This window comes from Panthera onca, chromosome C1 (genome assembly GCF_046562875.1).
Source record: "Panthera onca isolate mPanOnc1 chromosome C1, mPanOnc1 haplotype 2, whole genome shotgun sequence".
NCBI classification, from domain to species: Eukaryota; Metazoa; Chordata; class Mammalia; order Carnivora; family Felidae; genus Panthera; species Panthera onca.
In genome coordinates, this window is record NC_138346.1 from 3,103,746 (window position 1) to 3,128,075 (window position 24,330).

Genomic DNA, 24,330 nt, shown 5'->3' on the forward strand with positions numbered 1-24,330 from the left:
AGTCCCGTGGCTCACCCCTAACGTCAGTAAGGCTGACTGCCAGCCCTGGCCTCTCCCCCCACCTTGCACAGTGTCCGTCTCCCTCTGGTTGCACGCCCACCTTCGTCCCCTGGGCCCCCCGGTGGCCCCTGCCATACCGCCTCCCCCTGTCCATCAGAGGGTCTGGGTGCCGGCATCTCGCACCCGTGACCAGGCTGTTGCTGTGTCCAGAGCGCCCTGCCCCTTCCCCAGCCACTGCCTTCCATCCATACAGTGAGGATGGCCCTGCCGGGTCCCCAGGTCCCTCCCATCCTCATGCACCTCCCACCTCGGAAGCGCAGGGACAGCACTGCCTGCTCAGGACCCCACACCATCCGCCCACTTGGGAAATGAGGCTGTGGCTCGTCCTACCTTCTACTGCATTCCCCGCCTTCCCGACGTGCAGCCTGGCGGCCTGGCTCCCACTGTTCACTCTGGTTCTTTCCTCCCTCCCTCTGCCTGTAGAAAACCACAGTACAGCAGGCTTATCCCACCAGGTGCCCGTTCCTGGTCCTGCTGGCTTCTCAGACCACCTTCTCCCCCCAAAAACCCCAAATCTGGACTTTCCCTTGAAGCCCAAAGGCCCCCAGGCACTTGGCCACCCCGATTCTGTCCTCCTGGTGACTCCACCTCCTGAACTGTGGTATGACATGGTCCTCGTGTGACCCGCTGCAGGACCGGGCCGGGAGCCCAAGGTCCTCGCCCCAGCAGCTCCGCAAGCCACGTGACCAGAATTCCCAGAAAGCAGGCGCCGTGTGCAACTACTGAGCCACAGGGATCCAGTTTGGTCCACGTTTCATTGTGTTTACAATCTTGTCTCAGTGGTTAATGATGCCAGTTTTTAAAAAGGCATTTATTTCTTAAAACCGATAGAGATGTTTTAGGTATGTGGCCCTTTTTCAGATGTTTGAGGGGCTCCTCCATATGGAATATTCTCTTCCAAATATTCGAGAAAGACTGAGAGGGGTTACCTGGGTTTCACCGAGTTGTTCATCCCAACAGGATTCTGCTTCACGAATGGAAAGCTTTGGAATTTTGAATGTTTTGCCCATGAATTTGGTAGCTGAGGGAGATTCCGGATATGCGATTTCCTTTGTGCAAGTTACTCTATCTTCTTTGCCCGCCCTAGAAACTGTAAAGTCCCCGTTACAGTGACATTTGCTGAGAATGTTGAATCTAAGCACTTAACTCATTTTTTTTTTAAACAATTTGTTGAGCTCACCCTCGTTGGATCTGAAAGATCACAGATATGGCCTTCCGGCACGATTTTGCCGAGAGAAGCCTACGCGACAGCACGTGCTTCTGTTAGTGTGGCGGTCCTTGGCCTTCTAGACTGAACCTGCCCACAGAGGAGTTGAGGCTGGCTGGCGGTCATCTAGCATAGGGTCTGCTCTGCTCCCTATGTGACAGGCTGTGGTTCAGAGTCCCCTTAATTCCTTCCTCCGCCACACATCCTGTGAATCGACACGGCGTTTTCCGGTAGCTATAATGTAACTGCACTAAGTGTGTATTAGAATCAGAAACTTGTGTAAAATTCTCTTCTTTCAGCCCCTCGAATTCCTCCTGAAAAGAGAATCTTTACGACCACGCATACACCAAATTGCTTGTTCCAGGATGTGGACGAAAGGTAAGCCGCCTGGCGCGGTGCCCTTTGCATGTCTTGGAATCACTGTTGCGCCCTTCGTGTCGGCAGACTCGACCACGTGATGTTTAGCGTTTCATCATTATCTTGGTGGTTACTTAATAGCAGCTCAACACAGCCCAGTCAATTTTTATGTTTTGGGCATGAACGCTATGCAGCTAAAGTTAAGGCTGCATGTTGGTTTGAGAAGGTAATCCGCAAAGATGTTGAACTGTAGGCAATGAAACGATTGTGGAATTGCACTAACAACCTCCCGAGATAGGAACGTTGTGTAAATGGAGCATTCTGGGGAGCTGATCATCGTTCTAATGGAGTCTATCTTCATTATCCTATTTAAACTCATTTCAAAATCGCACACGACTAAAGCACGGCATGGCCAGGGACGGCGTGCTCGGGTTAGGATTGGAGCCAGAGACGCCATTGGCAGGATCCCAGCAGAAATGTGTCCCACACACCAGCGTGTGTGTCACAGCCTGATCCCCGCGGTGGGGCGGGGGGCCGGCGGTCACCTCCGTTCCTGCCCGGAGCTTCGCTCTGTGTCCCACTCAAGGTGCTGTGGCCGGAACACATGGTGCCTGTGGGAATCGGGAGCCCTGCCCTTCTCAGAGGGTTCTGGGTTGGCTGACTTGGGGCCGAAGCCCACGGAGCGCCTCCCCCCGGCCCCTCCTGCACAAAGACAGAAGATCCTGCTGGCTGCCGGCAGTGATGGGGAAGAGCCCCCCTCGGAAGACCCACAGGAAGTGGACCCAGAAGCACCCCGGGCTTTCTCAGTCGGCCCAGGCGACCTCCACAGATGCTGTCGAGGATCAAGCCCACCCCGCTGCCTGCGCCTGACCTGGAGACACCAGGTACCCGGCCTGGACGCAGGGCCAGGGAACCGTCAGCCTTCAGCTCTGGGCGGCTCAGGGCTGCTCTGCTCTCCCCCTGTGGCAGAATCACCAGAGACACAAGGCTTCAAGGCGCAGGTTCCTGGGCCCCACCCAGCCCCATCCAACAGGGCTCGGCGTGGGGGCCGTGGGAGCTGTGTTCACAAAGCGGCCCCAGGATAATTTTTATTCTTCCAGGAGTCTGAGAACACCTGCCTGCAAACCAGCACAGCTGTCACTCGTGTACAGGTGTTGTGAGCAGGTGCACAGGGCCTTCCTCAGCAGAGCCCTGCGGGCGGCCCAGCCCACGGAGCACAGGACACCCGGGCGGTGGCCCGGGCTCCTCCCCACCCTCTCCCTCCTTCCTCCCCCTTCTCCTCCTCCCCTTCTTTCTTCTCCCTCTCTCCCTCTTCTTCCTCCTCCTCTTCCCCTTCCTCCTCCTCCTCCTCCTCTCCCCTGGCCAAACCTTGACCTGGAAGGGCACCAGGAACATTCTGTACATCCTATCAAATGAAAACATGAAGCCTGGAGAGTGTGTGTCAGACCAGGAGGAGAAGATCGAATCCTAACGCGGGGCCCACGAGAAAGCTCCATTCGAGGGGAACAGGCAGGCGTGGCTCTAACGGCTTGGAGAAGGCCCTTTCGCGTGAGGGCATCCGCTCGGAAGAGGTTGGGGAAACATCAGTTCGATGCGAGAAGGCTGGTCTCCAGGGTGGGGAGGCTGAACTGCGGCTCAGAAGAGGGAACAGTGGCTGCGTGGGCAGAGAATGCTGGCCGTGGGGGCAGAACGGGCACCGAGACGGTCACCCCAAAACCTCATCCTAAAAGCTGCAGGAGGAAGCCCGGTGGCCCAGAGCGAAGGCCCCCCGCCTGTGTGGCACCTTCTCAGAACCAGACACGGTGGCCGAAGTAACCGAAGCACAGCATCCTGAGCTGGAAAAGAGCCAAACAGGGTTTTCCGGCGTGCAGGCAAAACTTGTTTAAAAGAAGCCATGCCCAGCCCCATCCGGCCAAACTTACAAATGACATGAAGAAAGAAAAGACCTTAAAAGACAAAAAGCAAGAACGTTATCATGATTTACTCTTTCAGGAGTGAAGACGCCGCCCCGTGCTGGGGCACTTGGCCTGTATGCGTTGGGCCTCCTAGGGCCTAGCTCCCTGTCACAGACCTGTGGGGATGTTGTCATCTTTTGTTTGCCAATTAACTGAAAGACTGTTCTCTGTGAGCCCAGTTCCCCAGCTTTGCTCTCTGGGGAATTTGGAGTCTGTCCCTTCCCTGCCCCCCAGGAGGAGGATGGTCCTTAGAGATGAACTAGGGCCCCCCCTTCGAGGCTGTGTTCCAGACCGTGTCCCAAAGCGCAGCCATGAGGCTGGGGCTGGGGAAGGGGGGCTGCACAGGGACCCCCGTGTGTGTGCTTGCTTTGCAGGGCGGTCCCCCTCCTGGGCTACCTACCTCAGGACCTGATCGAGACCCCCTTGCTCGTGCGGCTTCACCCCAGCGACCGGCCTTTGATGCTTACCATCCACAAAAAGAGTAGGTCCCCTTTTCACAGTAAATCCCGCTGTCAGCACCCAGCCTAGATGGGTCAGGCCGGCCGCCAGTGTGTGTGACGGGTGCCCCGGCCGTGCCCGAGCCCTAGTCCCGTGGGTCAGGAGCGCTCATCTCTCGTGGGGCCTCTGTGGCCCACAGCCTGAACCGTGGCCATCCCGCCTTTACGGTTGGCCTCCCTGGCGGGTGGGGGGAGGGGTGCGGGTTCAGCTGTGGCGACACCGGTGCTGACCAGGCCAGGGGAGTGGATGACACGGGTCCCCACTGAGCCCAGGCCTCGCAGACACGGGGGACGCTGAGCGCCCCCCTGGGGGCCGGTCAAGGCTACAGACGCGTGTGCCGAAATGCGTGGTGGCGCTTTTGGCAACGGTCCGTTGTTGCAGTTTAAAGCGGGGCGGGGCGCCGACAGCGGTAGCGTTGGGGAGGTTGGCATCTCTCAAGTTTCGAGGTGACTCCAGAACGGAGCGCCTCTCCCTCCCCTCTTCCCGAGAGCGCCAGCCTCTCGTCCTCACGCCCGCACCCTTCCCCTCCCCCAGTCGTGCAGTCCGGCGGACAGCCCTTCGACTCTTCTCCCATCCGGTTCCGCGCCCGGAACGGCGAATACGTCACCCTGGACACCAGCTGGTCCAGCTTCATCAACCCGTGGAGCAGAAAAATCTCCTTCATCATCGGGAGACACAGAGTCAGGGTGTGAGTGCTCTCAGTGCACGGCGCGGCCCGGGGTTCCTGGCTCCCCCACCAGCACACCGCGTGGGGCGGGACCGGGTGACCAGGACCCAAGTCACCTTCCACCACACGCCTTGCTCCTGGGGCGGGGGGGTAGGGGAACACCTCACGCAGGCATAACAGCGAGTGGAAAGGAGGAGGTCGTGAGTGGGCAGGTGGCAGCCCACGGGTCTGCAGGGGGGAGGCAAGCCTGGCAGGGGTGTGCGGCATGGGGCCCAACTAACAGACAGATTCACGCGGCACAGGGGCCCTTTGAACGAAGACGTGTTCTCGGCTCCGTCGTGTGTGGAAGAGAAGGGCCTCCACCCCAGCGATCAGGAGCTCACGGAGCAGATACACCGGCTGCTGCTACAGGTGGGTGCATTGCCTGCGCGCCCTCCTGTCCCCCTGTGGAAGTGGCCCAGGGCTGCTCGGAGACCCGGGGTGCCCCTCCCTCCCTCCCTCTCGGGCTCGTCTCCCCGCATCCGGCTCCCCCCTGCGCCCCGGTGCCCCTGGTCTGGGCCCCGGACAGTTGGGCACACCTGCCGTTTGCACCGTTGGGGGCAGCCCCAGCCGTACATGTTGGGGCGTCTGTGCCTGAACGGCAGCCCGGGGCGAGCCACTGAAGGATGGCACCCAGCCCCCGAGTCGGCCCGCAGGCCCTGGTGCTAGCCCACGCATGGCCCCCCACCGGTGCACCGGGTGAGAGCGGGTCACCTGCTGGGCCCCGGGGGACCAGAGAATGCCTTCTCCGTGTTCTGGGGACAGACGCAGCACTCGAGAAAACTTAGCGTGGCCACCAGTCCCCCCAGCCAGGCAGCTTCTGCCTGTCCGTCTCCTCAGACCGCGGCGACACCACAGCACGCCCCTTCTTGTTCCTAAAACCCCTGGGTAGAAACCAGACTGGCCCATGAGGGAGCTGAGGGACAGGGTCGAATGGTCCCTCTTTCAGGGAGTGTGTGCGACTGGGATCGGGGGATGCATCCCGCAGCCTGACCCGGGGTTGCAGCCCAGCCCCCACCTTGTCCTTGCCCTGCTCCCCAGGGCAGGTCACAGCCTCTGCGAGACGGCCGTGTTGGGGGGCACCGAACCCGCAGTGCCAGCCATGTCCCCCAGCCACGTCCAAGGCCTTCCTGTCTGCTGTCTCCCCAGCCCGTCCCCCACAGCGGCTCCAGCGGCTACGGGAGCCTGGGTAGCAACGGGTCCCACGAGCCCCTCATGAGCCAGACGTCCTCCAGCGACAGCAACGGCCACAAGCACTCCCGCCGGAGGCGGACCGTAAGTCCCTATCCACCGTGTCCCTCCCTCTCCGGGTAGACTGACCCGCGGCAGCCCTGGAGCCCGCACAGCCCCGGCCACCTGCCCTCTGAACCTGCTCGCTCGGGACTCACTCTCGAGTCTCTAAGGGGGGAAGCGTCCAAGAGCTGTGGCTCAAGTCTGGGTGAAAATCCCTTAAAGCAGACGAATCAAGCAGAAGTGAAGACGCAACAAAACCGTAACCTGCCGGGTCCCTTGATTTGTGTTCTTGGGACCATCAAGCTCGTTTTCTCTAGCTCGGCCACACTCTGATTTCTCGTTCAGAACTTACTTCTGCGTTGCTGGGAGTTGTCAGCTCTTCTCTGACCTCACCGTGGGGGACAGGCTGCGATGCCAGAGGGTCCCCTCGAGGGAGTGACGCGTTCTTGTGTTTTTCCTCAAGGAAATTTGTAAAAATGCTAACGGCAGGATCAAAAGCAAAAGTCCTTATCCTGGTGACTCTGGAGAACAAAAGGAAAAACGTGCTACAGGTAGAGCATTATTCTCTGTTTCCTTCGTAAAACCTTTTTTTTTTTTAATGTTTATTTTATTTTTGAGAGAGGGAGAGAGACAGAGCGTGAGCAGAGGGCAGGGGTGCAGAGAGAGAGGGAGACACAGAATCCGAAGCGGGCTCCAGGCTCTGAGCTGTCAGCACGGAGCCCGGCGCGGGGCTCGAACCCACGAGCTGTGAGATCATGACCTGAGCCGCATTCACACGCTTAAACTGAGCCACCCAGGTGCCTCTCCCTGGCAAAACTCTAAGTGCGGGAGGCGGAAAGAGGAACCTGGTTTAACGTTAACTCCAGGTGGCAGGGATTTACCCTTCCAGCGTGCTGCCTCCCCTCCCCATTGGGCAGCCCCGCTCGGTGGCGTGCCGCCAGCGTGGGCCTTCACTCATTCAGTTTCGCCGACCCCGGCTGTTGTGTGGTCACCTGGCTCCCTGCAGGCCTGTTGGGATGTGGCCAAGGCGTGCGTTTCTGCCCCGTCGCCCCGTTCTAGCTCTGCGTACTGGCCGTGGGGTCGGCTCTTCCAGCGACGTGAGCAGGTGCCCTCGCCCCCCTCGGGCTGCCCGGCCAGCCCACAGCGCTCACACCCGTGAACGCGGTGTCTGAAGTGGACAGCACCAGCTTTGGTCAAAGGCCTCCCTCTCACGGGGAGCCAGTGGCCCAGGGAGCTGCCCGCGCACCCCCTCGCCGCCTGAGCCCGCCTCACCAGGTTGTGTCCCCGCGCCCTCGTGCCTGGGCTCATGCTGTTCCTCTGCACGTACGTGCACACGCACACACATGCACCGCAGTCCTCTCCCCGTCGTGGGTTCTTGCTCTTCCCTTGCACTCAGGGCTCGCCTCCTCCACGAAGCCTCCCTGGGCTGCCCACACCTGGCCTTCGGCCAGGATTTTTGGCCTTCGGGACGTGTGGGTGTGCACTTTGCCCCCAGCGGACAGACTGCATGCTGCGGTTTGTGCTGGGTGTTGGGGACACAACAGAGGGCAGGGCGTGGCTCTGCCCATGAGGGCCCTTAGGGGAACGCGGTTTGGTGCGCGTGGTGAGGGCGAGAAACGTCCACAGTAAGCCGCACTGGAGACATTACGACTGTTATCACCCACTGGGTCATATTTGGAAGGACTGACCCTCCCAGAGACAGGGAATGATATTGAGCAACTAAAAAGCGTCTGCAATCTAATTGGCCCTAGAAGCTTCAGGACTTTAAGTAAGAACTGGCCTTCCCCACTGCTGAGTCCCTGACCCTGGGGATAGCCCGGGCCGAGGGCCGCCGAGCCCCAGAGAGAAGCAGGCCTTGGCCCTGGTGACAGCTCCCTCTAGGTTCCCTCTGTGGGTGGCACAGTGACACTTGCCCCCACAGAGCTGCCTGAATATCTGGCTGTCCCTGGATTTCTGTGTCTGTGGATCATATTCTGAGCCCCGAGCCTCATTTGTAGGCAGAATTAAGAGACTTTGTAAACATACAGAATACTGTTTGGGGGAAGCAGGTATTAACTGAGCTATCTGGTCCTTCTTTCAGAGACACAGAGTAGTTCCTGTGCTCAGATGAAAGCTGTCCCCGTGGAAAAGGACAGCTCGGGCGCCAGCCTGCCCCCGGGCGGCTTCCCGGAGGAGCTGGGTGGCAAGAGCCCGCCCGCTGGCTCCTACCAGCAGATCAGCTGCCTGGACGGCGTCATCAGGTGCGGCCCCTTTCGGCCCCCCCCCTCTGTCGTTCGTGCGCTCTGGGGGCTCCCGTGTCACATGAAGCCCTTCCCGGCCCCCCGTGCAGGTACCTGGAGAGCTGCAGTGAGGCCGCTACTCTCAAGAGGAAGTGTGAGTTCCCGGCGAACGTGGCGACGCAGAAGGCCGGCGATAAGCGGAAGGCGGTGGCCGGTCTTGGGCCGCATGGCACAGGTGTCTTGCCCGTTCGAGCTGCGGGGGGTGTGGTAACTTGGATGCCCGCTGTGGGATCAGGTGTCCCGGAAGGCCTGGAGCCCCCCTCCCTCCCAGGGCAAGTCTGAGGGCTTCAAGGACACAGTCTGTGGGTGGAGGCTGTTTCTTCAGTAACCAAAGTAGCTCCAAAGTTAGCAGCCGTCTCACGAGCTAGACGTAAAGGTGATCTGGGACTTCGAGACGAGGGTCCTGTCGGGGCTGCTGGAGCGGGAGGACCGGGGGCACGTCACACGGTCGTTCTTGGGCAACATGGTGTCTCAGCAGAGCACCGGCCTCTGAACGTTGCTGCAGCCCTACAAGCCAGGTTAAGTCCCAGGCCCCTCAGACCCTGTGAGTGTCGCCGGTGGTCATTCCGAGAGCCAGAAACCGGGTGTCCCGTTGCTGAAAGAGCACGAGCTGGGCAGTCACACTGTGAGGGACTGTCTGTGCCCGGGCTGCGGGCAGAGCGCTCAGCAGAGGGCAGGCCCCTGGCTGCCTGTGCGGCCTCTCTCTCGGCCCGCGGAGGGGGTCCGGGCAGAGGCGCCTGACCCAGAGGACCTGCGGCTGCCCGGCCGCCCGCCCCCTTTTAGAGGACTCGGGACGGGAGAGGTGTGATTCCGCCCACTTCAGAATTTCCTCTTCTCGCCCCGGGAATAAATACCTGCCGACAGACCGTCACCTGCCGGGCGTGTGCAGATCAGGTGGGCCCGTGGGTGTGGGTGCGTCGCACAGACAGTGCTGGTTCTTATCTGAACGGTCTGCTTTTATTGCACGGTTGTGTCTGTGTCCTTTCTGCCTCGCAAAGAGACGGCCTCACCCTCCGAGGTGAACAGCCACGCGGAGGTCAGCGCGCACTTAACCTCGCTGACGCTGCCCGGCAAGGCGGAGAGCGTGGTGTCCCTCAGCAGCCAGTGCAGCTACAGCAGCACCATCGTCCACGTGGGCGACAAGAAGCCACAGCCGGAGCTAGGTATGCTTCTTGGTTCTCGGACGATGCCGAGGGTTCTCTGACTTTAACGGTAAAAATTGGGTTTTTTTAATTAAAAAATTTTTAATTATTTTTTTAATGTTTATTCTGAGAGAGTGAGTGTGAGCAGGGGAGGGGCAGAGAGAGAGAGAGAGAGAGAGAGAGAGAGAGAATCCTAAGCAGGCTTCATGCTCAGCGAGGATGGAACCTGACCACGGGCTCAATCTTAAGACCCTGGGATCATGACCCAAGCCGAAATCAAGAGCCAGACATTCAACTGGCTGAGCCACTCAGGCGCCCCTAAAAATTTGAATTTTTGGCTGCCCTTCTAAAATTTTCTTTAAGTTTGTCCAAGTGCAAAAGAACCCTAGCACTGCCCAGGAACGGAGACCCAGGAAATCCTGGAGCATGAAAAACAGGTGGGGGGTTAAGGGGGGGGGGGGGGGGGGGGAGGCGCACACCGCGCCTGAGTCCCCGTTGCTCTCTGGCACCACCTGGTGGCAGGTGTCTGTTCAGGCATGAACAGGGAAGACGCTGAGGTGGTTCTCAGCCTGGGCCTGTGGGGGGCAGGGGGGAGGCAGGGGGACTGAGTAGGGATCCTCGGGTCCCCACCCCCTCCCCTGTTTGAGGACAGGAGCCAGCACAAGTCGTACAGCACTGAGTTAGCTTCTTTAGAACACCCATGAGTGAAATGAAACCCAGAATTGTTCTTTTCTGGGAAGAGAGAGACAGGAAACAGTGCAGGTAAGAGAGTCGGTGTCCAAACCCCTCTTTCCGGACGGTCAGTGGGTTCCACCTGCCCCTGTCCCGTCACGGCTGTCACGCCTGAACCAGGATAGGGGTCATGCGCTAGCTCTGTCTGTGCTGCTCTAAATGCCAGGGACTAGGAGCGTCTCCAACGTTGAGCTGAGCCCCGAGATGCCCCACGTTTCACTTTGCTTAGAAGTCTGCTCCTGGAGCCGCCCCAGGCAATGAGACTTCCGTCATGGACTTGCGTCTTGCGTTGTTAGCCTTCTCAGGGCGCTAAGTGAGCTCACCGTGGATCTCAGCTTCACGAAGGATTTCTCTTCTTCAGAGATGTGGGGTGGGTTATCCATTGTTTTAGCCCCCGGGGCCCTCGCACACCGGAGGTGCCGTCTCATGTTACAGAGCTGGTGGAAGATGCTGCGAGCGGGCCCGAGTCCCTGGATGGCCGGCCCTGCGGCCTGGGAGCGGAGAAGGACCCCCTCCGGACGCTGGGCCTCACCAAGGAAGTGCTGGCCGCCCACACCCAGAAGGAGGAGCAGAGCTTCCTGCTCAAGTTCAAGGAGATGCGGAAACTCCACGTCTTCCAGTCTCGTTGCCATTATTACTTACAAGAAAAATCCAAGGGGCAGCTGAGCGAAAGAAGTAAGTGGCGATACCTGACCTAGAGGTGGATTTCTAAAAGCTTCATGTTCTTGGTGGAATGGGGTCCAGTGCTTCTTTCGAAGCGTGAAATGCCCCCAGTTTGGGACCCCCGCGTTTGTGACATACGTGTTGGAACTTGGAGGCGATGCAGTCTCTTGCGGTAGAAACGGGTGTCCTCTCGGGTCCCCGAGGGCACAGTGCCATCGAGAGCGGCGACAGCGCCAGGCTGGCCCCCGTGGAACATGGGATGGGGCCGTTGCAGGGATGCCACGTCAGACATTCTCACTGGGTGGCTGTGAGGGGCAGGGGACCCCACCTGTCCGCAGTACTGACGGGGCATTCGGTGTCAGGCTCGTGAGCGGGGAGGAGCCCCGGCTGACATCCATTCTCCTCGGGAGACGTGTCCTCCTGGCTGGTCTGGCCTCAGGGCCGGAGGACAGCCCCTGGTTGTGCAGAAAGCTGCCTTTTGGGTTGAGAGCCAGCGGCTGGTTGAAAGGCGTGGGGGGAAGTCAGATAGACAGGGCTGGACTGATCAGAGACACCACGCTTTCCCTGGTCCCCCCGGGCCAGACACAGGGATCAGAGCTAGTGGGCCCAGGAGACGTGCACCACAAGCTCCCAGCTCCCACCATCTCTAGGCAGACACACCAGGGTGAATGTATAAGAAGTAAAGTAGCTGATGCTGTCTAGAATCGTGTCTCTTCTACTCTGTTCCTTTTCTCCTTCTTCCCCAGACTCAGGGTGACTGCCAGGCCATAGAGAATCTCTGTGGAAATGAGAAGAAGGTGTCACCTCCCACTGTGGGCAGACCCACCCTGAGGGCCTGGCTTGGTGCGGAGTTCCAGCTCCCTCTTGCCCGCTTGGCCCACTTTTTGCAGTGCACAGACTATACGGCTGTCCACAGCAGCCCTGTCTAGACCCTGATGTGCTATCCCAGGAGCCCAGTGCTTCAGCCACTAGTCCCACCAGGGGACAGATTTCCTATAGGAAGAACATCAAACAGAGTCTGAATCCCAAAACCTCTGCCCACTTACCACTTTGCCTTAGACTGGCTGGTTTGTCTTCAGCATGGAGCAAAGGTGTGGACCACACCCTGGCACAGGTGTCCCCGCATACCCGCTGCAAAAGTCCCAAATTACCCTAGGTGACACGAGAGGAGACGCTGAGGTTCCTGGGACCCATCCCAGGCGTGGCATGACACTCCGACCCAAAGTCCTGCTAGCGCACCAGTCGGGGCCCGGGGTGGGGTGGGGATGTGCCAAGGTCCTCCGGTTACCAGCACAGACCTCCCACCTTCTAAAGAAAGCATCATCTCTGCAGCACTGGTCACCTGATAGACCTCCACTCAGGTGCAGTCCGGGCTTTATTTGACAGGTGAAGCAGGAAATCTCTTGTTTTAAGGAACAGTAGTGATAACACTTGTAAAATTCAAAAATAAGGTTTGATGAGATCAGTGGGTCTATCCTTCAGGTTTCACAGACCAGTGTCAGGGAACAGCATAGATTCATCAGCCTTTTTACTTCTTTTGGCCCAAATAAAACCTTCTAAATACTACTTTTCATCACTATGATTTTGCAAAAGAAGGGACTTTTTAATAGCAGAAGGAAACAGGCATGTGATCTTGTAGTTAAGGGCAGTCTTAAATTGGTTGACTCTGGTTTCATGAGTATTTTGCCCTGATTATTTCACTTCACCAAGGGTCAGGGGACACCTTTACGGAGGCCCCAGTGGGCCCCAGGCTGACATTTGGAAACCCCAGACTGCTGAACTAGGAGGTGCCCTCACGTTTCTAAACTTCTACAAGTCTCCAAAAACCAACACAGAGGAGTCACATAAACACTTACATCTTAACTCTGGTGGGTTTTTTTTTTTTTTCCATTATTTTAGCCACCCCTGGACTAAGAAATGCCTCTGGAATAGACTCATCTTGGAAAAAAACCGGGAAGAACAGAAAACTGAAGTCCAAACGGGCCAAGCCTCGAGATTCCTCCGAGAGCACCGGGTCTAGGGGGCTGGCGCCCCACCGGCCCCCACTGGTGGGCCTGAACGCCACGGCCTGGTCGCCGTCGGACACATCCCAGTCCAGCCGCCCCTCGACACCCTTCCCTGACTCCATGCCAGCTTACTCCCTCCCGGTGTTTCCAGCCCCAGGACTCATGCCCACGCCGGGGCCGGTGGCGGCCACACCCGTGGCTCCCCATGCCGGCTTCGCGGTGCCCACCGTGCCCATGGACACTCAGCACCCGCCGTTCACTGTCCCCTTGGCCCCCGTCATGGCACTGGTGTTACCCAACTATTCCTTCCCTACGGTGACCCCCGGCCTGCCCCAGGCCTTCTTCCCAGACCAGCCTAACTTCCTGCCCAAGATGATCCCTGCCTCGCAACCTGAGCTCCCTGGTCGGACCTCATCCCCCAAACAGCCGTGCACATGTCCTCGGGCAGAATGTGGGCCACCGGCATCTCGTGCAGCCACCCCAGCCTCCCTGCCGTCCGCCTCTGGGCCCACGGGCAGAGCCTCCCCTCCGCTCTTCGAATCCCGGGGCAGCTCACCTCTGCAGCTCAACCTGCTACAGCTGGAGGAGGCCCCTGAGGGCAGCGCCGTGGCCGCAACAACGGCAGGGTCCTCGGAGACCACGGGGGCAGGGCCAGACTGCAAACCTGGCACGGCCTTGGACTGGCAGCCAAAGCCTTCGCCAATTGTAAGGACCCCCCCCCCCCCCAATGTTCCTTCTCTAAGGCGGGCACCACATGCAACACGGCAGGGGTGGGGCAAGCCCGTGTCCTCCCAGATGGGAGTGGTTAGACACCGTGGCTTCTGCCAAACTCTTTGTTTTGACACAAATACTCATGCTAGAAATTAACGTCTTCCAGTTAAGCGACCCTATCAGAGTAGAGCGGTGGGAGCTCTTCATTGTTTGGGGATCCCAACGAAGGAGGCTGGATTGATGGACGGCACAGGCAGGGTCCGAATAGCCGCATGTGACTTCATGCCTGGCTACGAGCCGCCTGGAGATTCTAAACCAAAGTCCGATGATAAAGCACAGTCAGCCTAACTGCCAGAACGAAGGCTCGTCGGGGGGGGGGGGGCAGGGAAGCTGGCAGCGGAGGCACCCTGGGTGGACGTAGAGGCGGAGGACAGAGCTCTGGAACCAGGCGGTCGGTTCCCTTCCTCCCAAGTCCTAAGGGACGCCAGTGTGCCGTTCTTACTCGATTAATGAAATTGCAATTGTGTCTCCAAAGAACCGCTTCTGTGTTCTGAATGAGCTTAGGCGTGTGGCAGTGTTAGCGAGGCCGCGCAGTCCACGGGCGCCCCGAGGGGGAGCTGCACGGGGCCCCCGGAGGAGGACGCACAACCTCATGAGCACAGACTAACTTCCCCAGTGTGTCCCTGCCCTCCCAATTCCTGTTTCTGGGGTCCTGGCCTCCTGTTCTGGTTCTGAGGACGGAAGGGTCCGGCTGCTGCCAGGCCACGCCTCTCCCTCGGTCCCAAGGCCCCGCCCCCAGGCCAGAGCCCCACCCACGGCGAGGAGCAGCCACCCGGTGCTGCTGAGGCAGTTCCCCGCTCCCCAGTCTGCACTGGTGGAAGGCCAAGCGGGAGCTTTTCCCTCAAGGATCCTGGAACTGCTGTCTTTGGTGTGACTGTCCCCAAACTAAGGTTGATTAGACGGCATTCATAGACCACTGGCGAGCATGCTGCTGTAGTCCCAGTAGCTGCGGGACGCATTCACTGGGCCTTCTTCGTTGGCATGTGAAGGAAGGGCCAGCGATCTGGGGACCCCGCTCTGCCGCGTCCCTGGTGTCCCTGGTTGGCCTGTGCACACAGTGCCCTGCAGCTCCCCAGCCCCACCCGGTCCATCCTGACCGCGCCATCTTCTCCCTGTTCCTGAAGCGCGAGGAGCCCACAGATGCGCCAAACAGCGATGCCCTCTCCACGTCCAGCGGCCTGCTTGACCTCTTGCTGCACGAAGACCTGTGCTCGGCCACCGGGTCGGCCCTGTCTGGGAGCGGGGCCTCCGATTCCCTGGGCTCCAGCTCGCTGGGCTGCGATACGTCTGGCAGCGGAGCAGGTACGTTGGTGACCTGGGAGCACCCGAGTCCCGCGGGAGTGGACGTGTTTTAGTTGCCTCAATTCAGGGCTTTTTTGGAAGATGGTCTCTTGATGTACCTGAGGGCATCCTCAGCTTTTCCCGACCTCAGGCCACGGTAGCGGGTGCGGACCAGGTCCCGACAGGCATCCAGCTGGCCCTCCGAGCGGCTGCCCAGAGCCCACGGCAGTTCACACCCGCAGGCACGTGCCCCTTGCTCCTGCCCCAGCTCTGCCCGTGGGCATGCCCTGCACCTGTTTGCTTTACACTCTCCTGGCATTGCAGGCCTCACCCCTGCTGGCTCTTTAGGAGCGTCCCTCCGGCTCTCTGGGCTGCTAGGAGGGCTGGTGGTGTTCGCCCTGCCAAGGGAGCCCCCCCTCATGTGAAGCTGGGGTGTGGGCTGCACGCCTGAGCGGCGAGGATGAGCCCGGTGTGCTGTGGAACTCCGTAAGGGGCAGAGCTCACTCCACAAACTGAGACCCCCCCCTTCCCCCCCATGGGGTTTCCCTTCCCCTTGCTCTCTGGCCTCGCTCCCCACGGGAGGCTCACTGGAGAGCGATCCCCGACCCAGCTTCTCTGTGGCCTAGCCTCGTCAAGGAGCAGGGAGCTCTTGGAAAGAAGACCACACTTTCTAAGACCTAGCCCCATCTGGACTTCTCGGGGCTGGCCCTGGAGGGAAAGAATCACCTCCATGGTGCCAGCTGGTATTCCCCAAATAATGTGAGGACTGAAAACGGGGGGAGGAACATCCACCAACCTGGGCACTCACCGCCAAGTAAAACTCTTCAGCTCCCCAAAATTGCCGTCGCCTTGTACACGCGCGTCACACGAGGTTTAACGTTGTGTCGAAAGCTTTGACTTGCCACGTTTTGTGTTTTTAAAGGCAGTAGTGACACGAGCCATACCAGCAAGTATTTCGGGAGCGTGGAGTCTTCGGAGAATAATCACAAAGCAGAAGTGAAGGCGGACGTGGAAGAAAGCAAGCACTTCATCAAGTACGTCCTCCAGGACCCCGTCTGGCTGCTGATGGCCAACGCAGATGACAGCATCATGATGACGTACCAGATGCCTTCCCGGTAACCACTCGACCTTCTCCTAGGGACGTGGGATCCCCCACCCAGTCGGGGGGACTTCCCTCTGAAGCCTCATCTCCGATTGAGTTGAGTGCAGCAGACAGAGAAGCGGGGTCACTCCGGGTGGCTCTGTGGTCCCACAGAGAGCCATCTGTGTGGACAGTGTGCCCCGGAGCCCTGCAGAGTGACCTCCCGTGGGCTGTGAGGAAGATGGGCTCCCGGCCACCCTCCTGGGCGTCGCACTCAATGCTCACGAAGCATTTGTGCCAACGTCTGTCTCCCTTCTCTGTCGCCCAGCAACCCTGTGGGGTGGATGGGGTGTGTCTGTCTTAGAGATGCCGAAGCCAAGGTCGAGGTAGGTGAGCAGCCCTCGGCCACCGGCTGCTCTGCGGTGACTGGAACTGGGCCACCGCAGTGACTGCTTGTCAGGCTGTTCTAGTGAACCGTCATGGTCCCTGCCCCCGCGGAGCCCCAGGGTGGGGGAAGCTGGGGAAAGAAGGATTAACGCTGAGGCTCAGAACAGCCCGGCCTCTGTAGGGGGGTCACTGGGGCTCTATCGCCGGGGCAATGTCAGGGTTTGCAGGAGGCAGAGGAGTTATTCCGCCAACCGCCTTAATGGCAAGAGTCTCCAGCTGATCAGCTTGTGCAGGTAACCAGCTCCCGTGTCTAATTCAAAATAAAACCAGGGCGCCTGGGTGGCTCAGTCAGTTATGCATCTGACTCTTGATTCTGGCCCAGGTCATGATCTCACGGCTCATGGGTTCGAGCCCCACATGGGGCTCCACGCTTGGCGTGGAACCTGCTTACGATTCTCTCTCCCACCCTCTGCCCCTCTCCCCTACTCATGCTCTCTTTTTCTCTCAAAAATCATAATAATAATAACAATAATAAAATCAAAATTGTTACTCAGGTTATCATTTTAGTAGGAAAACTATGGATTATTTACTAGGGAGATTAAGTTATCTTAAATAGGGTAATTTATTTTAAACAAAAAGGAAATTTGCATGAAACAAAATCACCAGAAATTATACTAATATGGAAAGAGTCGACAGAAAATGAGCGTGTAAAAGAGAAAACCACGAAAATCCCTTACTAAGACATTCTGAATTGCCTAACTGCATGTTCTCTGAAGGAATTTGGAGACCGTCTTGAAGGAGGATAGGGAGAAGTTGGAGCCGCTGCTGAAGTCCCAGCCCAAGTTCACGGAGGGCCAGACGCGGGAGCTGCAGGATGCACACCCCTGGCTGCGGGAGGGCCGCCTGCCCCCCGCCGTGGACGTCACCGTAAGTCACAGCGCGTAGTTTCTGACGTCGCATTAAAGGGCACTGCGAGGGGGCCGCTCCGTACTGTCTTTGCCAGTGTTCTGTAAACTTAAAACTCCTAGAATTTGAGAGCGTTCACTAACGACAACGAAAGACACCACGATACCGTTAGTCTGAGGAACTTTCTTGTAACGGCTCTGCCACATTGCTCCCGAAAAGGCCTTCTGAAGGTTCAGTCTCGAGATCCAATGCTGAAATTGGAATGTTTTTTCTTTCTTTCAATTCTGTTTTCCATTAAAAACGAAACAAAACAGGAAACAGGAAGCTCTGCTCCTACCATAAACCCTCACTGCCCCTGTGGACCATTAAGTGGCCATAGGAACAGCGCTCCCACAAGGCCACGCACCCCCTCCCGCGGCTCCCGGAGACATACCTGCGTGCCCATCCCTGCTCCCCGCTCCCTCCTGAGCCCCGGGTCCCCCGCAGCCACTCATTTCGGGGGCTCGGTGTCCTTCCGTAGCTGAACCCGTGGCCAGCCCTGTCCTCCACCTTCAGGATGGGAACCGGCCACTTCCCATCACCTCCAGCGTCACCCCCTGGTCCAGGCACGATGCTTCTTCAGCTGGATCTTCCTAGTAGCCTCCCTGCCTCGTGTGGTTCCCCCTGTCCCCGACAGTCACATCCCTGTCAACGGGGCCCCGTCTCAGTCCCAGTGCTGCAGAGCCATAAAAATCTGACATCTCTTGGTTTCTCTTCCCTCACTCTCTGCACCACATGGGCCTCTCGCCCGCCCCTGAACGCAGCAGGCAGGCTCCTGCCACCGGGCCTTTGCACCTGCCCTTCCCTCTGCCTGGAACCCCCTCCTCTTGGATAGACACGTGGCTGCTTCTGGCTTCCCTCACGTGTTCCTTTCACACGCCACAGTATCGGCTGCCTACTGCTTCGTGTCAGATGACCCCAAAACTTAGTGTCCTAAAACAGTAAACACTAATGATCTCCCACTGTTTCTTTGGGCTGGGAATTCAAAAGCAGCTGGCGGGGAAGCTCTGGCTCCGTCTCTCCTGAAGATAAAGGCAAGATGTTGGCTGGGGCGTCTGTGGTCATCTGAAGGCCAGAAGACCCCCTTCCCAGGAGGCTCCCTCCCATGCCTGTCAAGCTGGTGCTGGCTGTGGGCAGGAGGCCTCGGTTCCTCGCCACACAGGCCTCTCCCCACAGGGCTGCCTGGCTGTACTTGTGGCCTGGCGCCGGATCCCCAGAGAGGACGGGAGGAAGCCACAGGCCTCTTGGGCCCCACGATGCCCTCCATCACACCATCACCTCCTCTTTGCTGGAGGCGAGTTACCAAGTCCAGCCCACGCTTCGAGGAAGGGGAATGAGGCTCCACCCTCTGAGGGAAGGGTCTCAAAGAACAGCCCTCCATCAGTCACCTTCTCTGGCCTCTTCTAAAGGTCCACCGTATACTAGGACCCCCTCCACGTGCCTTGTTCCGCGTCCAGCTAGGCTTTCATTTTGAACACTCTAGGGAACCCGCCTCACTCTGTTTATCGTCCCTCTTCCCCTACGAGGGTGTCACCTCCACCGGGCGGGGTTTTCATCTTTGTTCACTGGTGAGTCCCAGTGCTCAGGACATGTCTGACGCGTAGCAGGTACGCAGCAGACAGTCGGGGAATGAGACCGTACATCGCTGATGCCCCATTTCCCAGATTAGGAAACTGAGGTTGGCGAAGGCAGGTATACTGGGCCTCGATCGACTCCGGCCCCACAGGCAGGAAGAGGAGGGGCTGCGACCAAGCCTGGGTCTCCTGGCTTTGCCTCACCGCTCAGATAAGGGCTGGACTCTCCTCGGGCCTTGGGGGAGGGGGCAGCGCGGCCCCGGGGGGGGCCGCTGTGGCCTCCCCGAAGAGCAGGCAGGGTCCCAGCAGCCCCTCAGAGGCGCCCCACGTCCCACCCCTCCTCTAGCAGCCGCCTGGCCAACCCCTGGTCACCTGCACCTCCTCAGATTGAACTACACCGTGGTAACGAGCATGTCGTTTCTGTTACTGATTTGACATTTTTCCTTTTAAGGAGTGCGTTTACTGTGAGAACAAGGAAGAAGACAGCATCTGCGTGCCATATGAGGAGGACGTTCCTACTCTGGGTCTCAGCGGAGGCCCAGACACCAAGGAGGAGGGAAGTGGAGCCCCCTTGAGTCACAGAAGGGAAGAACAGACCTAAGTCGGTCCTGGCCCCGCCCCCCACCCCCGGACAGCCGTGATCTGCACTAGGAGGTGCTCGGGAGAGAGGAGAGGTTTTCTCACCTGTTTGTCATGAAGTGGACAGATACGCTTATGTCGCTTTTTTTGTTTTAGGGGGGAAAAACACGTAGTTTTCTGAAGGGGTGACTTAAAACCGGAGGGTGGGAAGGGTCTGGGAGGAAAATACATTTTTGTATTTAAAACATACCTACGGAGGTTGGGGGGCCGGCGGACAGATTTTCAGTATTCTTTAACTTGAGAAAGCCTGAACCCCCCTCCTTGCACGTGTCGGGGAGGTTGTCCCAGGGCTCCCGGAAGTCTGTGGACCCGAGGAGGCTTCTCGGCGGTCCCTGTGGGTGTCGGGAGGCATCATGCAGGCTGCGACAGACAGCGGGGAGCCTCCCCAGCTTGGTGCGGGTCAGATCAAATTCTGGCCTCTGGGGGCTGCTTTTTATCTAAATTATCATTTAGTCAAACTAGGTGTTTTTAAAAACATGCCAAATGGGGATCACAGCCTCTCCCGATTTTCTTTCAAAGTATTTCGCATTAAACGGCTTGAAACCTACTCTGGCAAACCAGCAGCTTCGGCTTCAGGTCCCGTAGCGGCAAACATTTCAGTCTGACGTAGCTTGTGTTTGGGGTGAACGGCGTGGAGATGCTCACTCGGGACCAGAGAGGCCCAGTGGCTTGTGTGGCCGGCTCCACCAGACTAGCACACGCTCAGAATCTCCTGTGTATTTCTACCGTGTTCTTGTATCCTTTTCAGACCGTGACCAAGAGGTAGACAAAATATGTGGTTGATTACCTCCCTGGTGACTTCCCTTTGCAGACCAGGCTTTGATCGCCACCCAGAGGACCATTCGTGTTGGTTGGTCCTTTGTTGGGAACCTCCCAGACCGGAGCTCTGGCAAAGAGTAGCCACTGACATCGTGATCTGGTGACCGCGTCTGCGTTTTCCAGGGTGCCACGAGCTCACCTCTCCCACCGCGCCCTGGGCTGGGATGCCGGCCCTCATTCTTTTCATGAGCCTGACCTCACTCGGGGCAGCTTCCGGTCTCTGCAGTGAGGTCCCCCGGTGTCACCAGCACTTTCAGGGCAGCGGGACAGCTGGGGAAGAGTGAGTCCTCTCTATCTCACCAAACCTCATGTTGCACCATGCACCCCCAAGATTTGGGGGAAAAGTCGTATAGGTCCCTGGAGTGAACGGAAAGTTACCACAGGTGAAACAATGAACTTAAAATTGGACCGAGTTTGTAAAGACGGAAAAGAAAGCAGGCTTCCTCTTGTTCTCTGATGGAGAAGGGGCTCCTGGAGTCAGCCTCCCTGTAACCTGCTTGGTTTTCAGTCTTATGATTGGATATTAATCCCGTTTTCCATAAACTCAAATGCAAGAATACTGTGGGGTTTTTTTTTTAATTTATAAAGTAACATCACCTTCTCATGCCCAGAATGAGGTAGTAGCCTGTGCGTTTGTGTGGAAAATAGAGGTATCAAACCCGCCTCCCACCTCTGAAGTCCGATCATCAAGGGATTAGACGCTGGTCAAGGTTACGTGAATGTTACGTTAACATACAGCCGTCCAGACGTTCTCCACTGCTATGAATGTCTACCATCGGCATTGTTACCGTATGATTCGCGCCCATTGATTGTTATTAACCGCGTAGCCTCCACACGTGCTGGAAAGTTGACAATAGGAGCATTTTGTGAAATTGTTTACACGATGCCGCGCATCGAGATGTGTTTCCTTTAGTGTGCGTGCTTACACAGGGGTTATAAAACTTTCTCTCGATTTTAAACTGAGCCTTCTTTTTAATCTGTTCCTAAACAGACATGTAAATACGCTCTCCGTGTCTGTCTCACGACTTGGTAAGCCTTGCCGGACAAGTGGTTTGTCCATGCACCCACCAAACTTTCTCCACCCAGTGCAATATGTTTGTTTACTGCTCGTGTCTTTTTACGACTGTTTTGCTTTTTAGAAAATTGGTAAATAAAGCAAGTATATTTTTTATTGTTCCTTGGGTGTGTTTTGAATGTAGCACAGAGCAATCACAATGGAGATCAAAGATTTCCAAAAGGTGTGTCTCAACAGAGAACTCCAGAAATGCCGTGTTCGGGACAACTTCTGTCACAGAGGCCTCCCTCGCCCCTTCCGTTGCACAGCTGGTCCCTTCCCGTGTGTGTGCGCGTGAGTCTCTCTTACGTGCATCCTCACCACATGCTGTCGCACTGCCCGGTGAAGTCTTAGGATGTGAACTTCACAAAATGTAGATCTAATCATGTAATCCAGCGCTCCCATGGGCTTTTCACTTGCAGATGCAGGGGTGAGGCTGCTTGGCTCAGCCCCCAGCTCTTCTCCACTCCAAGGTGACCCCAGGCACCTCCTCTGTTTCTCTTGTGCCCTGCCCTGGGTGTCCGTCCCTTCTAGGGGAGCTGGCCGTGCGCTGGCCACAGGGCCAAGGGCAGAGGTCTGAAGGACGCCAGCCAGAGAGGCTTCATGTCTCCGTCGGAGATGATGGGGCAGAGCCACCCAGTCCCCTCACTCCACACGCCCTGTCCTTCTTTCCACAGTGATGGAGCCGTGTGGGGCCCGGGCAAAGCGGTGGGGTCCTGTTCCCCACTTCCTCCCACTTTTCACACCAGGATCATGAGGAATGGAGCAGAGACGTGAATGGATCCTGGACCCAGTGCCCAGCTTCCCAGAAGCTCCCTGAGCAGGAGGGGGAGGCTTGAGTCCCTGCCTCCTGGCTTCATGGTGACAGGGGGGACGGCGTGGGGGTGAGGGAACAAAGGCAAAGCCTTCCCAGTAAGCACAGAGGCCTCTGCAAACTGGCCTTAAATGGCCAGAGAGGGCTGTTTCACCAAACTGACTGCCTTTGGGGACTCTTAATTGCATTTTTATTTACCATATAACCCCAAAGTCACCCCCCCCCCCTTTATTTCCAGACCAAAAGGAGCTTCTCCAAGCTTTCTGGGCTGATTGCCCACAAGGGGCCTGAATGTCCATAGGCTGGCTGCTGCCTTTGTTCCCTGGGGATTTATGGCCTGCCCCCCCTGCCGCTAACTGGTCCCCTTGTGGCCACCACAGCCCTGCCCAGCCTCTGCTGGCCTCTGTTCCTGGATCGGGGGGGATCAAAGGGCCCAAATGCTCAGGAAGTCTGTGCTCAAGCAACCTTTGAAGGTAGGATCAGTCCAAGGGACAAATGGCAGGAAATGGGTCCACTAGAGGAGGCTGTGCAAAGGAGAGAGAGGGCCTGGTGGCCCAGAGATGGAACAGCCAGGCTTCTTGGAGGAAAAGGCCAAGCCAGCCAATCAACTAAGGGAAATTGGGGCTAACTTCAAAGATGGGGCCTTGGGCAACTTCTGGTCCAACCAAGGATTTTGTTGACTCCTATACCCTGCTCTGTCCTTGTACCTCAGGGTATTTGGTCACACTGAGGCATATCCTAGCACCTAATTTCTCCTTCCTTCAACTCTAGACGGTGTTCCTCAAACCCCACCTTCCTTTGTAAGACAAGCTTTTTGAGGACCTTCGCCCTCCTTTCAGCCTCCTCCCTTCTCATGACAATAGTCACCTATCCTTTTGTTTTTATAAAGTCAACTTTATTTAATGTCCTGTAACCATAATAAGACTTTCTTGCCTTCTCTACGGATTGATCCTAAATGTTGAGCCCCCATGAACAGTGTTATATTGTTGTGACTGTGGAAGAATTGTTAGCTTCTGAGTCAGTCAGTATGTTGAGATCACAGTTCTCTTTGGGAGGAGCTTTTTGTTTTTCCTGGAATTACTAGTTGCTTCTCATTTTTTGCTTGCACTATCCGCCTTTATCATGCCTTCCCCCCCAAACCCATACTCCATCTAATCAAGTGTTCTATTGATCTTTTCCCAAAGGCCTCCCCCGGAGCACTGACCATCCTGTTCCAACATGGACTGCCTCTCATGGAGAGCATTCTAAAATACCTGTTTGGCCTTATTCAAACAATACAATGGATAAGGGGAGGCATTCATCAGACCACGAGAAATAGCACTGAGTCTATTTTTTAATATCTCAGATTCTCAAAGTAGGGGTGGAAACATAACTGTAGTTACTTGGGGGTCTCCTTCCCTGGAGTGATGTCTAAGTGATTAAGAACAGTAAAGTCACAGGCCAGTTATGTGCTCTCTTGGGTTCCACACTGAACCCCCTCCCCTCCCGTCAGCCCCTCCACTAGGTGTAGGGAGAGAAGGGCAGTTGGGGTTCTGAGCAGCCAGATGAGGGGGAAGGAAGGAAGAGAGCTGAGCTTTCTGGCATGTGGAGGAGACCGAGAACAAGGGATGACTGAAATAAAGGAGTAGGTTTCTACCTGGGTGAACAGTGCTGGGCTGGAGAGGTCTTCGAAGACTGCCCAAAGAGAGGCAAACAAGAGGTTGAGTGTGGACAGGTGAAAAGCAACAGAAGAAACTCTTGGGTACTTGTGGAGGTCAGTGAGGTGACTTTGGGAAACTGCAAACCTCTCATCAAACTTGCCTGCCTATAAAGGTCCTTCTGGTGGGGAGCCCAAAGTGAAATACTCACAGGGAGGGCTGCAAGATCCACCTTCAGGTGGCTGGGGTGGGGGATACCTGTGGCCTAGTCCTACCACCCACTACACTGCAGTCCCTGGATGTTTCCTTCCCCTGCTGCTTTCCAGCCAGGCTTGGGGCATCCCCTCACCCTGCCTATCCCCCCGGGCTCTGCCGAGGCCCAACTCTGCTGGAGGTAGATAGGAGGTCCTAGGTACCCTTGACGAGGGATGGTTAGAGCTTGGAGGGGTGCAGACCAGACCCTGACAATCCCAAACCCTGGTGAGTGGTT

General features: G+C 57.4%; 1 protein-coding gene across 5 annotated transcripts in view; it reads left to right on the top strand.

The window, feature by feature from the left end:
* The window catches only part of PER2 (period circadian regulator 2), a 39,530-nt gene extending 18,018 nt beyond the window's left edge, over positions 1-21,512 (top strand). For all 5 annotated transcript variants that reach the window (XM_060624302.3, XM_060624303.3, XM_060624299.3 and 2 more), the window contains exons 9-23: positions 1,567-1,645; positions 3,954-4,060; positions 4,612-4,765; positions 5,047-5,155; positions 5,933-6,058; positions 6,480-6,567; positions 8,097-8,256; positions 8,346-8,470; positions 9,294-9,458; positions 10,605-10,844; positions 12,732-13,543; positions 14,734-14,911; positions 15,813-16,005; positions 17,135-17,285; positions 19,329-21,512. In XM_060624302.3, the coding sequence (XP_060480285.3) occupies positions 1,567-1,645; positions 3,954-4,060; positions 4,612-4,765; positions 5,047-5,155; positions 5,933-6,058; positions 6,480-6,567; positions 8,097-8,256; positions 8,346-8,470; positions 9,294-9,458; positions 10,605-10,844; positions 12,732-13,543; positions 14,734-14,911; positions 15,813-16,005; positions 17,135-17,285; positions 19,329-19,478 (2,837 nt within the window). In that variant the 3' untranslated portion in view covers positions 19,479-21,512. The remainder of the gene's footprint in view (positions 1-1,566; positions 1,646-3,953; positions 4,061-4,611; positions 4,766-5,046; positions 5,156-5,932; positions 6,059-6,479; positions 6,568-8,096; positions 8,257-8,345; positions 8,471-9,293; positions 9,459-10,604; positions 10,845-12,731; positions 13,544-14,733; positions 14,912-15,812; positions 16,006-17,134; positions 17,286-19,328) is intronic.
* The last annotated feature ends 2,818 nt before the right edge of the window (positions 21,513-24,330 follow it).